The following is a 17,584-nucleotide window of genomic DNA, read 5'->3' as shown; positions in this document are numbered from 1 at the left end:
AGACGCATGCCACATCCCAGTCACACATTTGCAGTGAGTGTCCGGCCCCCTGAATTACTTCTGAGATTATTTTGAGGTGTTGAATTCCAGTTCTTCTGAGAATTTCAAGAGTACAGTTGGGAGTTTGTTTGTTTGTTTAAACAGTCGCTCCGTGCAAAGACACACAAGTCCTGATTTGACCAGGCTCAAACAAAATGTTCAAGCTGGGCTATAAAGCCTATAAGCATGTGTAGTGGACCTAGAAAGAAAAGAAAGAAACAGATTAGAAGATAAAGATCAAGAAAAAGAAGACCACTCCCAACAATCAAGTGGACGATTTCAAATCACACTCATGCACTGGTTAGTTAATTTGCATAAAAAGTTTAGGTGTATGAGGGATGGTCATTAAGTTCATAGAACAAGAAACTTGAAAGAATACCAGCCAAATTCTTTATTCTCACTTTTGAACATGGTCACTTCATACCTTAATGCACCCATCTCAATTTTTCTTGAAACCTATGTCAGCAAAATGGAAGTCTTCTGATTGCTCCATGAGCCACTCTTCAGTAAAGGCTCACCCGGCCAATATTAATCACCAGCAAACCTGATATTATGAAGGTAGGACGACAAAATGGTTGCTTTAGTTATCTGACCCCTCTGTCATGATGGCAGCTTGACATATTGAGAATAGGGTAGAGGACACAATCCGAGAACAATCCCATTCTTGCCACCAACTTTTTTTACTTGATGACTTACCTCAATTTTGCTATCAAAATTGTATGATATATGCTTATGATTGTACTTGAAATTTTTGGCATATGATATGTCATCAAGTCTCTGACTGAATCTCATAAATACAGGGATGAAGACTTTGCTATGGTAACCAAGTGATGATCTCCTTTACTCTTTAGGGTGAGAGATCTAGGCGCTTCCACTGAATGGACTCATAATTCCAGTGAATAATGTATGTCTTATATCCTTTAGCCAAATATAGATGAAACTTGTCTCAGTCTTCATTTTACATGAAAACTCTTGGACCTCCATCTAGAAGACACCATGGAATACTGAAATGTTAATGGATTTATGTTGAAAAACTTGTTCATTATAGTTGTCACATTTTGTGGCTATTTCATCTTTCTTGTTTGGTCCTTTATTCATTATCAATGCCATTGTATCAGCACATATATCATAAGTGATGACATCAGTAAGTCTTTTGGACCTTGGATGATCTTCAGAGAAGCTCAATGCATCCTTGAACTTGGAGGACCATTTTGTTGCTGTTGAATATCATGGGGACTTAATCATCATTCACAGCAACTGTACATTTAAATTTCATTTGAGTTTTCACCTCTGTCAGGACCTGTCATGATAACCCTGTGTTCACTTTTGGTTGTACCAGGGAATTCAAGGAGGTAGGCTTTCTCTGCAGGGTGTCCTACGCATAATGCAGTGATGCAAAAATATTGTTGTGATACAGATACGAGACCAAATGCATTACCCTGCGACGAAGTAACATAGTTTGTTCTACGAACTAACTGACCGCCCCTCATACCTGAATTGAGATCACATTCACATACATACATACATTTACCAAAACTCCATCTGTGATGCGGAATGAAGTTGTGAAAGTGTGTGACATGATCACTGTATGGTAATTGTGCAAAACTTGTAATATATATTATCAGTGTAATGATCAAAGTTCATATCCAGTAGACTATGAATGCATATGATGATGAGTCATACTCCTAGGAAAACCCTAGGTATGGACATTTACCATGCAAAAGGATGCAACTGTATCTCATTTACCGATCTCACACTTCCTTCCACAAGCCTAAATACCAGATCCATGACCTTTATTTCATACAAGACAAAATGAGTGTATAAGGTGGATCCTCTCTCTTCAAACAGGTCTGTATTAAAAGGCAACACAGGTGCAGTATGATTTAACTCAAAGATTTAACTTTAGGCCTAAAAAAATTTTGTTTGATTGGCGCAAAATAAAAAAAAAAATTAGGGTAGGTAGGTCAGGATTCTTCTTCTTTTTTTTTTTTACTTTTTAAGCTGTAAATTTCATTTGATAAAGGCTTTGGAACTTTTTTTTCTTTATTTTTCTTTATTTTTTTAAATTTTATTATTAAAAAAAAAAAAAAAAAGGGAAAATTTCTAGGGTCGGGCCTAATTTTAGGGTAGGTCGGGTTACGCCAATCAAACAATTTTTTAGGCCTTAGTGTGGTGACTATATTCAATTTTATGTTAGTATTTTTACAAGTACGCAGAATGTCACAGTACCGGTGCAGCCGGTCCTTGTGTGAGTTATCGAGCTTTGATCAGATGTTTCTCTGGCTTCATCATGATATCCAATTTTTATTTTTATTTTTTTTTTTTTATTTAATTTTTTTTTTTGCTTTACATTATGTATCATCCAAAAGACTAGAATTGATCAGTTCCCTCGGATTGTGATGTCAACTGGACAGTGACGCGCTGCAGAGGCGAGCAGAGAAAAAGTATTGTTTGTCCCATCTGTGACATACTGTTCTTTAGTTATAAATAAAGTAGATTTCAATGAAAATTGTCTCGAATTGTTCAGCATGTAAAATTAAGTCAGCTGTAAAAAAACCTTCATTAAATGAACGATATTCAAATGGATTCTTACAATTCTGTATAAACATGCAAAAATAATAAGCTATCCGACGCACCAACATTTGTCTCACTGGGATATTTTAAAATAAAATTGCTGAGAAAACTTGGATATATGTAGACAGCCCGGGATAGACAGCACGTATATACATGTGTACTGTGTAGATACTTGTATTTCCTTTAGTAACCTTAATCCTAACCCAACCGAGTTTCACTAAAGCTCATTATTAAACCTCTTATTAAAACCACTGCACATTTATGCATTGCATGTGATGTGATGACGCAATCTGCCTAAGTCATATGTGATGCGATTTAAAACCAAAATCAGTCGGAACTCGGAAATATTGATTTTGAAATATAGCCCAACAAAGGAATTTCCTGTTGTTTTGGAAACTCGTTAATTGCTCATATCTTTTGAACTGGTTGTTCAATTTCAATGGGGTTTTCTGCAAAATAAGTAAATGGTTTTTACTATCCTATAAGAAACTGAAAATTTAATATTTCCGAGTTCCAACTGATTTTGCTTGATCACATCCCATATATACCCAACTTAAGAACCAAGTATGCTAGGCCTTTGGTGTTTTCAGTCAATTATAGCGTATTTTAAGTATTATGTAATGATTGTAGTAACTCAATTTTCAAAAATGCCTCCTTTAGTCCCCATGGACCAGATCGTGTCACATTATATGTGTTATTAAGGAATATTGTGCCTCGTTAGAACTAGCCCCGTTCCACAAACCGTGACGCCTCTCGAATAGCGAGCATAGCGAGCACCGAGCGTAACTAGCCCCGTTCCACAAACCGTGACGCCTCTCGAATAGGGAGCGTAGCGAGCACCGAGCGTAGCGAGCACCGAGCGTAGGATCGGCTACTATCCTACAGTTGGAAAATCATCATACAGGTATCAGAGTACAGCACAGAAGCCAGTCGGCTACTATCCTACAGTTGGAAAATCATCATACAGGTATCAGAGTACAGCACAGAAGCCAGTGCTATGCCTCATCTTATATGAAGTTGACTTTCTCAAAGAGGAGCCGAAAAAGAGAACTAAACATTAAATAGTCTTGTGTTTTAAATAACTTGGTAGAGAAAGTTTTTAATTAGTCAATGGGCCTCAATTTTCTGTTATTTACATATAGGTCAAATACCAGGAATTGGTCTTGCATAAAATAACTATTACTCCCTGTCTACAGTTTCTATTGTTAGAAATTTCCACAAGTGAAGTCCGGTTGAGCCGAAAAGGAAAAATGACTCATTCACCGCTAGTGTCAAATGTTCAAACACTTTACCATTATCAATAACTTTACATGGCCACAGTTTGCAAACAAATCATGTGTATAAATTGTTTCTGGTGCAGAAGATTAAAGTTAAATGGGTGCTTTGTTACAAAAATACATTGAAATGAACACAAACATGGTAAGGGGGATGTTATTTTCTTCGGAACGGGGTGGGTCATGAATATGTCACTGACCGGATTGTAAGAAGGTGGGCAGAGCGCACACAAATTTTGCATTATATACAGTAACTAAACATTGTGCACACGAAAATTTTGAGTCAACAGCATTTAATAATTCTGCATTGTATAACCCCCCTATTTTTGGTCTAAAAATTCTATGACCCCCAGTATATTCATGACCCATCCCCTTCTGAAGAAAATGACTTCCCCCTAAAAGGATCGGAATCTTCATGTAACTATAACTTTAAGCAGAAAACTATTCAAGTTTCTTGAATTTTAAGTTAATTGGCAGACATCTGCAAAAGGGGGCATGTGCACCAGGGGCGTTTATTCTTCCGTTAATCGCCCCAAAGGGGAGGGAATAATTTTACCCCTTTGGGGAAGAATTTTGCATTTTGAAAAAGAAAAAAAAGAGAGGGGAAAAACAGAAGAAAGTCAACAGGATTCAAGGAAGAGTAAAATAAAATTCACAATTTGGGGAAAAATGTATAACTGGAACATGTATTATTATGTTTTATGGTATTTTTGGAATGAAATAGATGGTCACTGCATGGCTGGCAGTGACTTCTCTACAGGGTGGGTGAATTCATCAAGTGTCATTTAGGGAAGAATTATAATGGGTACATAACATTAGCATACATGTAGTGGTCCCTTGGCTTTTACCCATTCCCATCCCAAAAATAATTATTTGAGGGAAACCATGGACTTTTACATCAAACAGGGAAAAGTTGGGTCAGTAATTCTTCCCTGCCTGGGCAATAGTGACTAGTGGTCATACTATAGGTAATAATGCACAGTTTGCACACTAAGATTAAGGGAGCTCTGCTTTGCATATTTCATACAAAATCCATTTTCTTTTTAGTTTGGACACCTGCCTATCTAGGGAAGCATTTGGGATTCTAAGGGAAGAACCATCAATTAGTTAACAGCTCTATTGTGCAAGTTTATCTTCCCTTTTAAACCTCAGCTTCAGATCCAATTCCTTGATTATTCTTCCCTTAGATGCAATAGTTCAGTGGCAATCTCCGAACTGTGCAACAGAAGAATTTTAATTCTAAGGCTTTATAAATCAGGAGCATGCGAGTCACCACATATATAAAAGAGCTGAAAACGCAAAACCCAGATAGCAAAAAGCTCAAAACACCTAGCAAACAGATGCAATTTGGGAAGATCCTATACTTTTATACAGAGCAAGTGTACTGGTACAAAAAAAGTTGAAAATCAAAACAAAAAAGCTGAACTCTCACACCCCTGCAAATAATAAATCACAGTTAAAGAGCTTAGAGGTGTTTACCAGCCTGTCTTCCCTTTGAACCATTGCAATAGATGCAATGGTTCAGTGTCCAGACTGATACCATCTAGGAAAGAATTTGATGTTTTTTGGGAAGACAGAATAGAACAACTTGCAACACACCTATATGTTCAGTCAGGGAAGGGAGGGAACAAGAAAATAAGGAAAAGTACAGTGGCGGATTTAGAGGGGGGCGCACCCGGCGCGCGCCCCCTCTATTTTTTGCAGATCGGCGCCTGACTCTGTGTATTTTTGCAGAGCGGCGCCTGACTTTGTGTGGGCGCCGAGCTGCAGCAGCGGCGGTGGTGGCTCGGCGCCCCCTCTATTGAAAATTCCTGGATCCGCCCCTGAAGTACATGTAGATAGCACCCGGGGGAGACACTCGAATATGAAAGTGACATACCTGTGCCCACCAGCGTATGAAACTAGGGGTCTATCAGTGTGGAAATTTTCAGAAGAAAGGGGGTCATTCGGTGTTGGCAATGTCAAAAATGGAGTGATTTTGTATGGGAGCGCCTAAAATTTCATATCATCGACAATCAAAAATAGCTTTTTACCCAATTTTACAGTACTGTACTGTTTATTTTGCTCAAAATGTGTGTGAAGCGCGCCGAAATTTAAATTTTGAGGACTAATTGTTCAAGAAAAGGGGGCCATTCAGTGTAGGCTACTGAAAAAAACAGGGTCATTGGGTATAGGATTTGCCATAAATAAAGGGGTCTTTTCATGGGCTCATGACGTATGTCAATATAGTCAATATATGGGAGTGCCCCCGGAGATAACAACCAACCTAAAATTTTCCCTTTTTGGGTTTTCAGTTGGGGAAGAATCTGGGGACGGATGTGACACAGCGCAGTAGGGTGAGGGAATAATTTCAATTTTCTGGAAGAATAGACACCCCTGATGTGCACAGTTTCCATAAACCAGTCCAAAAATGTCCACTTACTTGCAGGTGCTTGGACAACTGTCTGTCTTATCAGTTATTGCAGTGACATCTGTATACAGCTGATGTTGACTACTGCTAAACAACAGAGTTGCCAGTTGAATTACTCTCCTTGAACATTTTCCAAAACTGACCTGTTGTATTGCCCCTCTTCTCTATTCATATGCAGCATAGAGCAATACATTTGTTTTTTTAGAATTTCATGATTTTACAGCAAAAAACTAAAAAAGGGAAATTCAAAACGAATTTGCCATTTCAGTTGACATGAACCCGCAAAGAAAAACAAACACGCATAGCAGCTGTGAGACATAATATATTTTTTAGCCTTATTCTTTAGGAAATACCAGAAGCCATAGTTTAGTGAAGCTTTTATTTTTTTTTGTCTTCTAATTAATTTTGCTGTTTTGCTTTGTATTGTTTTGCCATTTTAAACTTTTTATATATTGCACAGCCCCCTGTGAATGACGACAGCAGTCACACAGCTGAAAAGTTGTCATTGTGTCATAATTTGAGTAACCATGTTAAAATGACAGGCGCACAGTGGCTTTTATACAGAAAAACTCTTTTAAATGTAGTAATACAATAATTGTAATACAATCGTAATTGGCGGAGATAAACACTTGTGTGAACCTGGTATAATATTGTAGTTCAAGGTTTGAAATGATATTTAGCACATGTCCAGTTGTCCACCCTTCCTCTGTACAGATAGTTTTAAGCAGTAATCTGTCAGGATGTGAGATAAGCATGATGCAGTGAAATTGTGGAGTTGTGAATAAATGAAGCTTGAGCAAGCTGTGAACCCTAGATGTGATCCGGGGATGTGATTAAGTGATGAGCTATTTAGATACTTGTCATGGTCAAGGTGGAAGTGGGTTAGGGGCTGATTCTAAGTAAAAGCCGTCATATTAATCACATAGACAGCCTGACGATGCAATCACAAAGCTATATTGTAGACCCTAGTATTCGGTGATTTGTTCATTTGGAAAATGGCAAAATTCATAAAAAATCAGTTTTTTGCACCTTTGTAATTAACATAGATATGCCAACATAGCTTAATTGCTAGTGATTTTACTGTTAAGGGATCGGATAGCAATGTTTGCACAGTATATTTGTAGGACATAAGAGCACATCAGACACATCAAATTGTATGCTGAATATGAGAAATGTCCTTTCGATATAAAATAATTTTAATTGTCTGAAATTTGCGATATGATACAAATCTTACGTCAAAATTGCTATTTTTAACATTTAACAGTCCTCAAAGTAAACTAGTGTGGCTGGGATGAAAAGCCGTCCATCATTTGAAAATTTTAGCCTTTCGTATTGAAGATACATATTTTTTTCTATTTTTTTTCTGAAAAAGACTTTAAAATTTTCACTGCATGATCGCTGAAAAAAGTTACAATTCAAATTTGATTGTGCCAGAGAATTACCATAAATTCATGAGAGTCAGTGGGTGTTTACACTGTCAGTTATACATAAATTGAAGTTGTCCTCACAAAAATTTGAAGTTGACTTGAATGTTTATTCTGCAGATATCACATGAAGAACAAAAACTCAGTTCAATTGCCTGTTTATATCAGCAAAAATGCAATTCAATACAGACAAAGTCAACTTGAATCTAAATGAAGCTCCTAAAGCAAAGCAACATTGATAGGAAGTTGAAATCAAATAGTGACTGTTCTTGTTTACACTAAGATAAACAGCACTGAATTTGACAGAATTGGATTAAATAAGTTCAAATTGAATTTAGAATTTTTCAGTGCAAAACCGGGTCATATACATGATGAAAAAGTCGCAATTAAATTTCAGCCTCCACCAAGAAGTATGCAGCATTGGAGAAGTCACATCAAAAGAATTGTGTATAGAGAGAGATTAAACCATAGGCCTTCAAAGCCTATGATTAAACTTACTTCACTTGTCTGGGTCTTTAGTGAAAATTTGCCATTGTTTTCTTTTTCCTTTAAAAAATAAGGCTCTTTAAATGTTTACAGGATATCTTTTGGTTAGAAGATATGAAGAAGCTCAGCTAATGCAGTGATTGATGATCCTATATGGTTAGGCCCAGGCCCGTATGCAGGATTTTTTTTTGGGAGGGTGCTGATTTTGAAAAAGTGGCCCTTTTTGCCAAAGGGGGGGGGGTGATTTTGTAAAAAGAGGACTTTTCCTCAAAAATTTGGACCTTTTTTGGCCAAAAAGCATATATCCCGATTTTTTTTGTTCGCTACGCTCGCGAATTGTCATATTTTGACGTACGGGCCTGGTTAGGCTTGTACTGAACAGCTTGGAAGAATTGAGCTTTGTTTAAGTGTATCTAGGCCTAATGCGTACAAAATGTGTATCATTATATTTCACATAGCCCTGTTTTTTACAATACCGCTAGCCTTCCAACACACCAGAGACAATGATATAAACTGCTTCCACAGAAACAGGACAACCTGTACCCATACCGAAACTGGAAATATTTTCTGTAGAAATGTGCCAGCCTAGGCCTACATAGATGATGTAGTTACGGACAAGCATCAACAGTGGAGCTGATTAATGTCTCAAATGTGTCATACTTAATTGACACATATCAAGCAATTAATCATTCAATCAACTACACCATCAAACATTCATTTCCAAACATTTGCCGGCTTCATAATCATTACTGAATGTCACCGGATGCAAACTTTTATTTTAAGTTCAAGATCACAAGTGGAAGTCGGCTTGGTCCGGCTAATGTGAGTTTGGTCCATTGCCGAGTACGGATAAGAATAGCGAATTGTCATATTGGCTAGCTGGCTTGACAAGCAACCAGGCAGGACATTGTGTTATGAATGGGGTTTTATTATAGGGGAAACAGTGGAGGGAAGTCTCTCTTGTTGATACAGGAAATGACGGCCATGTCACTGAAGGCTTACTACTTAAACCATTAGCACTTTACTTGCGACATCTAACATAACCTGTGCATAGTGCCTATTCTACATGTACAATGTGTAGGCCTACAAAGAGGTTTAGGCCTACATTGTGGTTTACCAAAATAAAGCAAAAGATAGGAATTTCACGCAGGATGCCTGTAATATCTCAAATAATTAGTCATTATGATGATAGCATCTATCCATGTGTTGTCTGTAGGGCAAGCTGTTTCACAAAACAATTGTCACGTTCGTGCACGTCAATCTATTATCACATTTCTAATAGTTTGGTATGGTACTGAAAGTGTTAAACGCAATGATTAATCTAACTATACTTAGTAGAACCTTTTTTGCGTTCAACATGTGTATGCCTCATAGTTGCCTGTAATTTGAATTGAACATGCACATTCTAGATACTATTCAACATGGAATATATATTATTATTATAACGTGATTGCAATTTTTGTGTGTGGACCCGTGTGCGGCTTATTATAGTGGAACTAGTGGATATTACAAACCAACCAAGCATTCATGTGGAAATCTAGGGATTTTATAGCTATTTTGAGATTATATTCAGCTGTTTTAGATGATTTGAGACAAGATGATGTTTGATACAGGTGAGTAAGAAGGTGGCTTATACATTATGTAATGATTAGGCCTCTGCTAATTGCCTGTGAGAATGGTGTTAGCCAGTCACACCCGGGCAGCCACCCTTCCACGGTTCCATGCAGGCCCATAGTCAGGGTGGTGCAAGGGGGTGTGATGTACCCCCCCCCCCCAATTTGCAAAGTATACAATAGGTCCCAAAATTAAAGAATTTGCGAGCAAATAGAGCAAAAAAATCAACTTTTTAAAGCTTTTTTGATCAAAAAAGGGCCAAATTTGGGGAAGAAAGTCCACTTTTCACAAAATCCCCCCCCCCCCCCTCCCCCTTGATAAAAAGTCCACTTTTTCAAAATCAGCACCCCACAAAAAATCCTGGCTACGGGCCTGGTTCCACCCATCATTTTGGATGGGTATTGCTCTTGGGACAGGCAAGATTAAAGCCTCAGTAGCAATGCTAGAATAAGTTCTGTGAACTCAAAACAAGACCAGAGTAATAAATCTAGGCTATATCAATAAACCCCAGAAGATGTAGAGGTCTGGTTTTATTTGCAGGGTTTTTTGGACAGGGACTTTTCAAAAACAATCTGCCATACTTTGGTATTCTATGTGATGTTTGCCCCTGACAGGATTGTGAATAATTTACTAGTAATTGATGTAAAAGCTGGAGAGGTACAAAATATATGATTGTGAAAGGGTCATAGATGTGCTAACATAGCTTGCTTTTGATTAAGTCGAAAGCTGTGTTAAGACAAAATAAGACATTTTACACGAATCTGTAATATTTCTCTACTTGCGTCTACAGAGAAATTAGTTACATGTATTTGAATGGGGCTTCAAATTTGTCAATGCTGCAGTTTTCCTGTTTTTATTTTTTTTATCGGTGATCGGTAATATTGCCAGTGGGTGTAGCTAGGGCTTGTGGTTCTCAGGGTTAAAGATACATAATGATGCCCCCCCCCCCTGGATTCTTGAAACAATTGCGTGCGGAATGCACGAAAATTCAGACATAGGGCCCACCACTAATTAATTTTGGTTATAATGAATGCTTGGAGGGGCACAGCATTGATGCTGAATTTGTTAATTCAGGGCCAGGGCACGTGCAAGCCGAGGTGGGGGACAAGCGATTTTTGGCACACATTCATGGGCGCCTTTTAAATAAAAACGCTTTTAAAAAGCTTTGGAAAACAGTACGGTAATGCTTAAGGGATCCAAAATGAGCGTTTATTGCGTTTCGACAGTATTTTTTGTGGGACATGAGAGTACCTCAGACCTATCGAATTGCATTCTGAATACGAAGCATGTCTTTCTGATATCAAATAATTTTCATTTTTTAAAATCACAATATAATACAAATTTTATGACAAATTATAAAAATTTGATATTTTCAAATTTTGATATATAACAGTCCTCGAAGTAAATTATATAAATCTAATGATATATTCTTAAAGTGTATGTAGGAGGGAGGAAAAGCCGGCGGTCAATTGAAAATTTTGACCTTTCATATTGAAGATATGGATTTTTTCCCAAAAAGACCTAATTTTTTTTTGGTGTTTTGGGAAAAAAATCCATATCTTCAATACGAAAGATCAAAATTTTCAATTGATCGTCGGCTTTTCATCCCACCTACATACACTTTAAGTATAAATCATCAGATTTATAAAGTTTACTTCAAGTACTGTTAAATATCAAAAATATCAATTTTAATGATTTGCCATAAAATGTGTATTAAATTGCAATTTCAAAAATCAAAATTATTTGATATCAGAATGACATTCTTCGTATTCAGAATGCAATTCGATATGTCTAATGTGCTCTAATGTCCCAAAATAAATACTGTCCAAACGTTCATACCCCAGCCCTTAAATATTCAAATTTTACTGCTCGCTGCACTCGCCACATGTATCTAGATTATTTTAAAGGTTTACAAATTGGGATCCCAAAAATTTGGCATGTGCAAAGGAGGGGGGGCAACAATTTTTTGGCAGGCCAAGAGGGGGAGCAAGTGATTTTTGGCAGGCCGATAAGGGGGGGCAAGTGATTTTTGGCGAGCCCGGGAATCTCCCCCCAGGCTCATAATTATTGCACAGCCCCTATTACTACCATGCCAAGTTATACATGTACCATCTGATTAGGGCTACTGGTTGTTATTTGTGGTATGTAGAAGAAAAATACTGCATTTCAATGAAAAAGGAAGATAACAAACAAGCTAAAAAAAGAGGGTATTTCCATTAAACTTCACAGTAAACTTATAATGCACTTTAAAGGGGCAGGCTGCATGCAGAATCACTCGGAAGTGGGAAATTTTGACTTTGTTTTGTATTTTTAAAAGTAATGATGCTAAGTAACAATATACATGCTCAGAAATGATGCAAGGAATTCAACTATCCCAACAGATTTCTGAAAAAATCAACCATAACAAATAATAAATTTCCAAATCGATGAAAACTGCATTTTTATTGAAATTTTTTAATTAAAGCCATATTTTAACATTTGCTGAGGAAGACGCCTCACTGAATTTTTAAAATTCCTTTTTACACGATTAAATTGTACTTTATTAAACCAATATACCCTGCAAAAATCAAGACTCTAGGTGCTGTAGTTTTGTCAAAATCCGAGATTTTGAATAAAACGCCGGAACCGGCGCTTTATTATTACAATGGAATTATTAGTCGAACGCATACACGATGTTCATAACACACAGTAGGCTACGTACACGGGACGGTGATATACACAACAAAGCTAAGGGTCGTACCACAACATGACCGAATGAGTGGGCGAATGTGCGCGAGGCTGATAGTAAATTCCCATTTTCTTTGCTTTGCCGTAGTTGTTCGGCTCAAAAATAAAAGGGATATATCTGACAGTAAAAGCTAACATTTTATGGCAAAGAAATGCTAATCTATTTTGTTTGAAAATGTTATAATATGGCTTTAACTGTTTTATACCTTAAAATATCCTAAAATTGGTCATCAGAATTGAAAAAAAAATCCCATGTTATTTAAATGAAGAAAAACAAAAATTGTCATTGTTTTAAATAGCTGGAGAATTCCAAATAAATAGGACAGCTGACTTTTGCTTGTATTTTTGGTCAGACCATAGGTATTAGAGGAAATTTTGTGTTATTGAAAGGAAGTGTGGATCTGTTTAGTTTGGCAATATTGCAAAATGGAAAACATCCAAACCTGGCATACAAATGAGTAATATGACGTAAAAGACAGGACTCTGTCATCCCCAGTTCCCCTCCAGTAAATAAATACTTTTACTTTCTAAGTCTGCGAATCTGCGATATCAATGAAAATCTTATGAACTCTTTTTTTTATAAAAGTTTAAGTGAACTATGGTGTATTGTAATAAAATCGGTTTTATTCCTATCCATTTAAGGGGGTTCGAAACGATGTTTCTGGAAAACAGAAACTGAATTTAGAACCATTTGAATAGATTGAATAAGTTAAGCTAAATACACTGAGCAAAATAGTTTTTGTTTGTAGGAAATCGGATATACGGTTGTCAAGATATACATGTTTTAGTTTCTTTGTATTCTATTGTTTTTGCCAATATATTGATGAAGTTAATGAGGAAAATTGCATTAATGTGCTCATGAATATTCATGTTTGCCAATATTATACCAATATCTTATGAATAAACCTTCATACTACTTTTATTTTATATGATTTTGACATGAAACTTTGCCAATGTGTTTCTATGGCCTAAAACATTAACATGTGATTTTCCCGCACATCTAATTTGCATATTTGCATAATTAATTAGCATTATACTTAAAGCTAATTAATTATGCAAATATGCAAATTAGATGGACGGAAAAATCACATGTTAAAGGTTTAGGTCATAGAGACACATTGGCAAAGTTTCAGGTCAAAATTTTAAAGGTAAAAGTAGTATGAAGGTTTATTCATAAAATATTGGGAAAATATTGGCAAAAATTAATATTAATGAGCACATTTTGCCAATTTTCCTCATTAACTTCATCAATATATTGGCAAAAACAATAGAATACAAAGAATCTTTCAACAGCAATATCTCAAAAACCGTTTGTCCGATTTGGCTCAAATTTTGGAATTAAGATTATTTTGCATATCTCTCTGCAACAAGTCCATTTTAATCTCAATCAGAGCAACTTGATTTTGCCTTTCGTACCACCTTAATACCCAATTGCAACTTGAGAAATCGTATTTACCATGTTAATCATGTTTACTGGACTGCAATTTACATTTGCTTTCTACACATACATGTTTTGTGAGAAAGGCGCAGGATTGGTTGTTTTAGTAAATTTCCTATACTTAAGGTATAGGGAAATTTTACATTTCGCCACATATATAAATTGTACAAATAGCACAAATAGCTAGAAGTAAATGCAATTTTGAACTTAGATTATTTTTCTCATATCCTAGTTGCTTCCAATGATCGCTATTTGTGCAATTTGTGCAATTGGTGGAAAGGGCTTTAACGTGCCGACTATATAAGCAATTATGACATTGATCGCCAAGTCCCTTCTAGCCGTCAGCAATTTGTGCAATTTATGCAATTTTGAACTTAGATTATTTTTCTCATATCCTAGTTGCTTCCAATGATCGCTATTTGTGCAATTTGTGCAATTGGTGGAAAGGGCTTTAACGTGCCGACTATATAAGCAATTATGACATTGATCGCCAAGTCCCTTCTAGCCGTCAGCAATTTGTGCAATTTATGCAATTTTGAACTTAGATTATTTTTCTCATATCCTAGTTGCTTCCAATGATCGCTATTTGTGCAATTTGTGCAATTGGTGGAAAGGGCTTTAACGTGCCGACTATATAAGCAATTATGACATTGATCGCCAAGTCCCTTCTAGCCGTCAGCAATTTGTGCAATTTATGCAATTTTGAACTTAGATTATTTTTCTCATATCCTAGTTGCTTCCAATGATCGCTATTTGTGCAATTTGTGCAATTGGTGGAAAGGGCTTTAACGTGCCGACTATATAAGCAATTATGACATTGATCGCCAAGTCCCTTCTAGCCGTCAGCAATTTGTGCAATTTATGCAATTTTGAACTTAGATTATTTTTCTCATATCCTAGTTGCTTCCAATGATCGCTATTTGTGCAATTTGTGCAATTGGTGGAAAGGGCTTTAACGTGCCGACTATATAAGCAATTATGACATTGATCGCCAAGTCCCTTCTAGCCGTCAGCAATTTGTGCAATTTATGCAATTTTGAACTTAGATTATTTTTCTCATATCCTAGTTGCTTCCAATGATCGCTATTTGTGCAATTTGTGCAATTGGTGGAAAGGGCTTTAACGTGCCGACTATATAAGCAATTATGACATTGATCGCCAAGTCCCTTCTAGCCGTCAGCAATTTGTGCAATTTATGCAATTTTGAACTTCTCGCCGGCAGGACTTGCCGTATGATGCCTAGGATGATGATGATGAGGATGACAAGATGCCGATGCCTCAAATTAAGTATGACTCGGATGATTGGATATAATGATGATGCCTAGGATGATGATGACTCCGATATGATGCATAGATGATGATGACTCCCATAATGATGAATATGATGATGAATATGATGATGATAATGATTATGATGATGATGATGTAGACGACGACGATGATGATAATGATGATGACGACGATGATTACGCTATTAGCTGGAATAAGGGCTAAATAAACCGGAAATTTTGTGCATTAGCATTCCCCAACCAAGCCTAAGCATAATGACAAAATGAATAAAGGTGTCATTTTATTAGCGATATTGAAATTAGGGGAGCCCCGAAAAGTTGAGTGTTACCGTAGTTACTGCGGTTTTCGGACTTGTTTTTTCTTTCTAAACATCGTCAGATGCGTATCATTCTTCCTTAAATTTTCTCGGTTTGAAATAAGGCGGTTCTCGAAAGCAATGGGACAGCGCTATTTTGGGAGTCTAATTACCCTATTACTTAGCAGGAATAAGAGCTAAATCAACCGTGAAATTTTGTTGATGACGATGCATCGCATGATATAGACTTGGATTATCATGATGACCATGATGATGATAAGACGCGCGATGCCTCAGATTCAGTATATAATATCATCACACTGCCGGCGCAGCTTTTGACTATAATGATGATGCCTAGGATGATGATGACTCCGATAAGATGCCTAGGATGATGATGATGACTCCGATAATGATGATGATGATGATGATGATGATGTTGACGACGATGATGATGATGATAATGATGATGATGATGATGTTGGATGATGATGATGATGATGATGATGATGATGATGATGATGATGATGATGATGATGATGATGATGATGATGATGATTAAGGCAGCCCGAAAAGTTTAGTGTTAGTGTTAGAGGCGGTTTTCGGACTTGTTTTTTCTTTCTAAACATCCTCGTGCGTATCATTCTTCCTTAAATTTTCTCGGTTTGTAATAAGGCGGTTCTCGAAAGCAATGGGACCGAGCTGCGTCGATGCCTCAGATTCAGGATGATGAATTGTATATAATATCATCACACTGCCGGCGCAGCTTTTGACTATAATGATGATGCCTAGGATGATGATGACTCCGATATGATGCCTAGGATGATGATGACTCGATGATGCCTAGGATGATGATGACTCCGATAATGATGATGATGATGATGATGATGATGAATGATGATGGTGGTGATGATGATGATGACGATGACGATGGCGATGACGATGATGATGATGATATGAAGCGGTTCTCGAAAGAAATGGCGCAGCGCGAGCCCGGAAAAGTTGAGTGTAACCGTAATTAGGGTTGTTGACGGATTTTTTTTGCTTATAAACATCCTCGTACGTATCATTTCTTCCTTAAATTTTCTTTCCACCAATTGCACAAATTGCACAAATAGCACTTACTGGAAGCAACTCAGATATTGGCCTCATTGTTTTTATAAATTGCATAAATTGCAACACCTGTGGCTATTTCTACAATTTGTAAAAATTGCTTACGATGCATGGCTATTTGTACAAATTGCACACTTTCTTGCAACTGTAGGCAATTTGTGCAATTGACTGACATAAATGGCACAAATTGCAACACCTGTGGCTATTTATGCAATTTGTGAAAATTGCTTACATACGTTGCTATTTGTGCTATTTGTACAAATTGCACACTTTCCTGCAACTGTAGGCTATTAGTGCAATTTACTGACATAAATTCCACAAATTGCAACACCTGTGGCTATTTATGCAATTTGTGAAAATTGCTTAAGCAACTGGCTATTTGTGCAATTTGTGCTATTTATACAAATTGCACACTTTCTTGCAATTGAAGGCTATTTGTGCAATGACCAATCCTGCGCCTTTATGTGTTTTGTATGCCCAATCAGGTCAAAGCAGTGGAGTAGCCATGTCTCGAAAAAGTGGGGAATTTGGGAAGGTCATTCCCAGGAAATGTTGGGTGTTTGGAGGGAAATTCTGGTATTTGGAGGGAAATTGTGTCTTTTTTGTATATCAAAACATGCCATAAATTGTGGGAAATTTAGCTTGCTTCCCTGGAAATTAACATTTTTTCGAGCCCTGGGAGTATCGTTGGGGGGCACATGCCCTGGGCGCCACCCTTAGGGGTGCCAAATTGATCAATTCAGCATCAATTCTGCACCCCTCCAAGCGATGAAAGCGCCCCTCAAAGCGATAAAAGTAAATAAAAAAGGGGGCACATGCCCTGGGCGCAGAATTGACCAATTCAGCATCAATTCTGCGCCTCCTCCAAGCGATAAAAGTAAAATGTCTCACACACTTCACATG

The 17,584-nt window shown here is 37.1% G+C and overlaps 1 protein-coding gene across 2 annotated transcripts in view; it reads left to right on the top strand.

Annotated features, from left to right (window-relative positions):
• Positions 1-17,584, top strand: part of LOC140148392 (uncharacterized) — an 83,021-nt gene that overhangs the window by 13,404 nt on the left and 52,033 nt on the right. The window contains exon 1 of one of the 2 annotated variants that reach the window (XM_072170320.1): positions 9,692-9,820. The exons of the other annotated variant lie outside the window; for it this stretch is intronic. Within the exon in view, the coding sequence (XP_072026421.1) occupies positions 9,805-9,820 (16 nt within the window). The 5' untranslated portion in view covers positions 9,692-9,804. Of the gene's footprint in view, positions 1-9,691; positions 9,821-17,584 lie in introns of those variants that run through there. 2 annotated transcript variants of the gene reach the window in all.

This window comes from Amphiura filiformis, chromosome 3 (genome assembly GCF_039555335.1).
Source record: "Amphiura filiformis chromosome 3, Afil_fr2py, whole genome shotgun sequence".
In the NCBI taxonomy this organism is placed as follows: domain Eukaryota; kingdom Metazoa; phylum Echinodermata; class Ophiuroidea; order Amphilepidida; family Amphiuridae; genus Amphiura; species Amphiura filiformis.
Note: the sequence above shows the minus strand (reverse complement) of the source record. Positions and strands in the feature narration are given on the sequence as shown.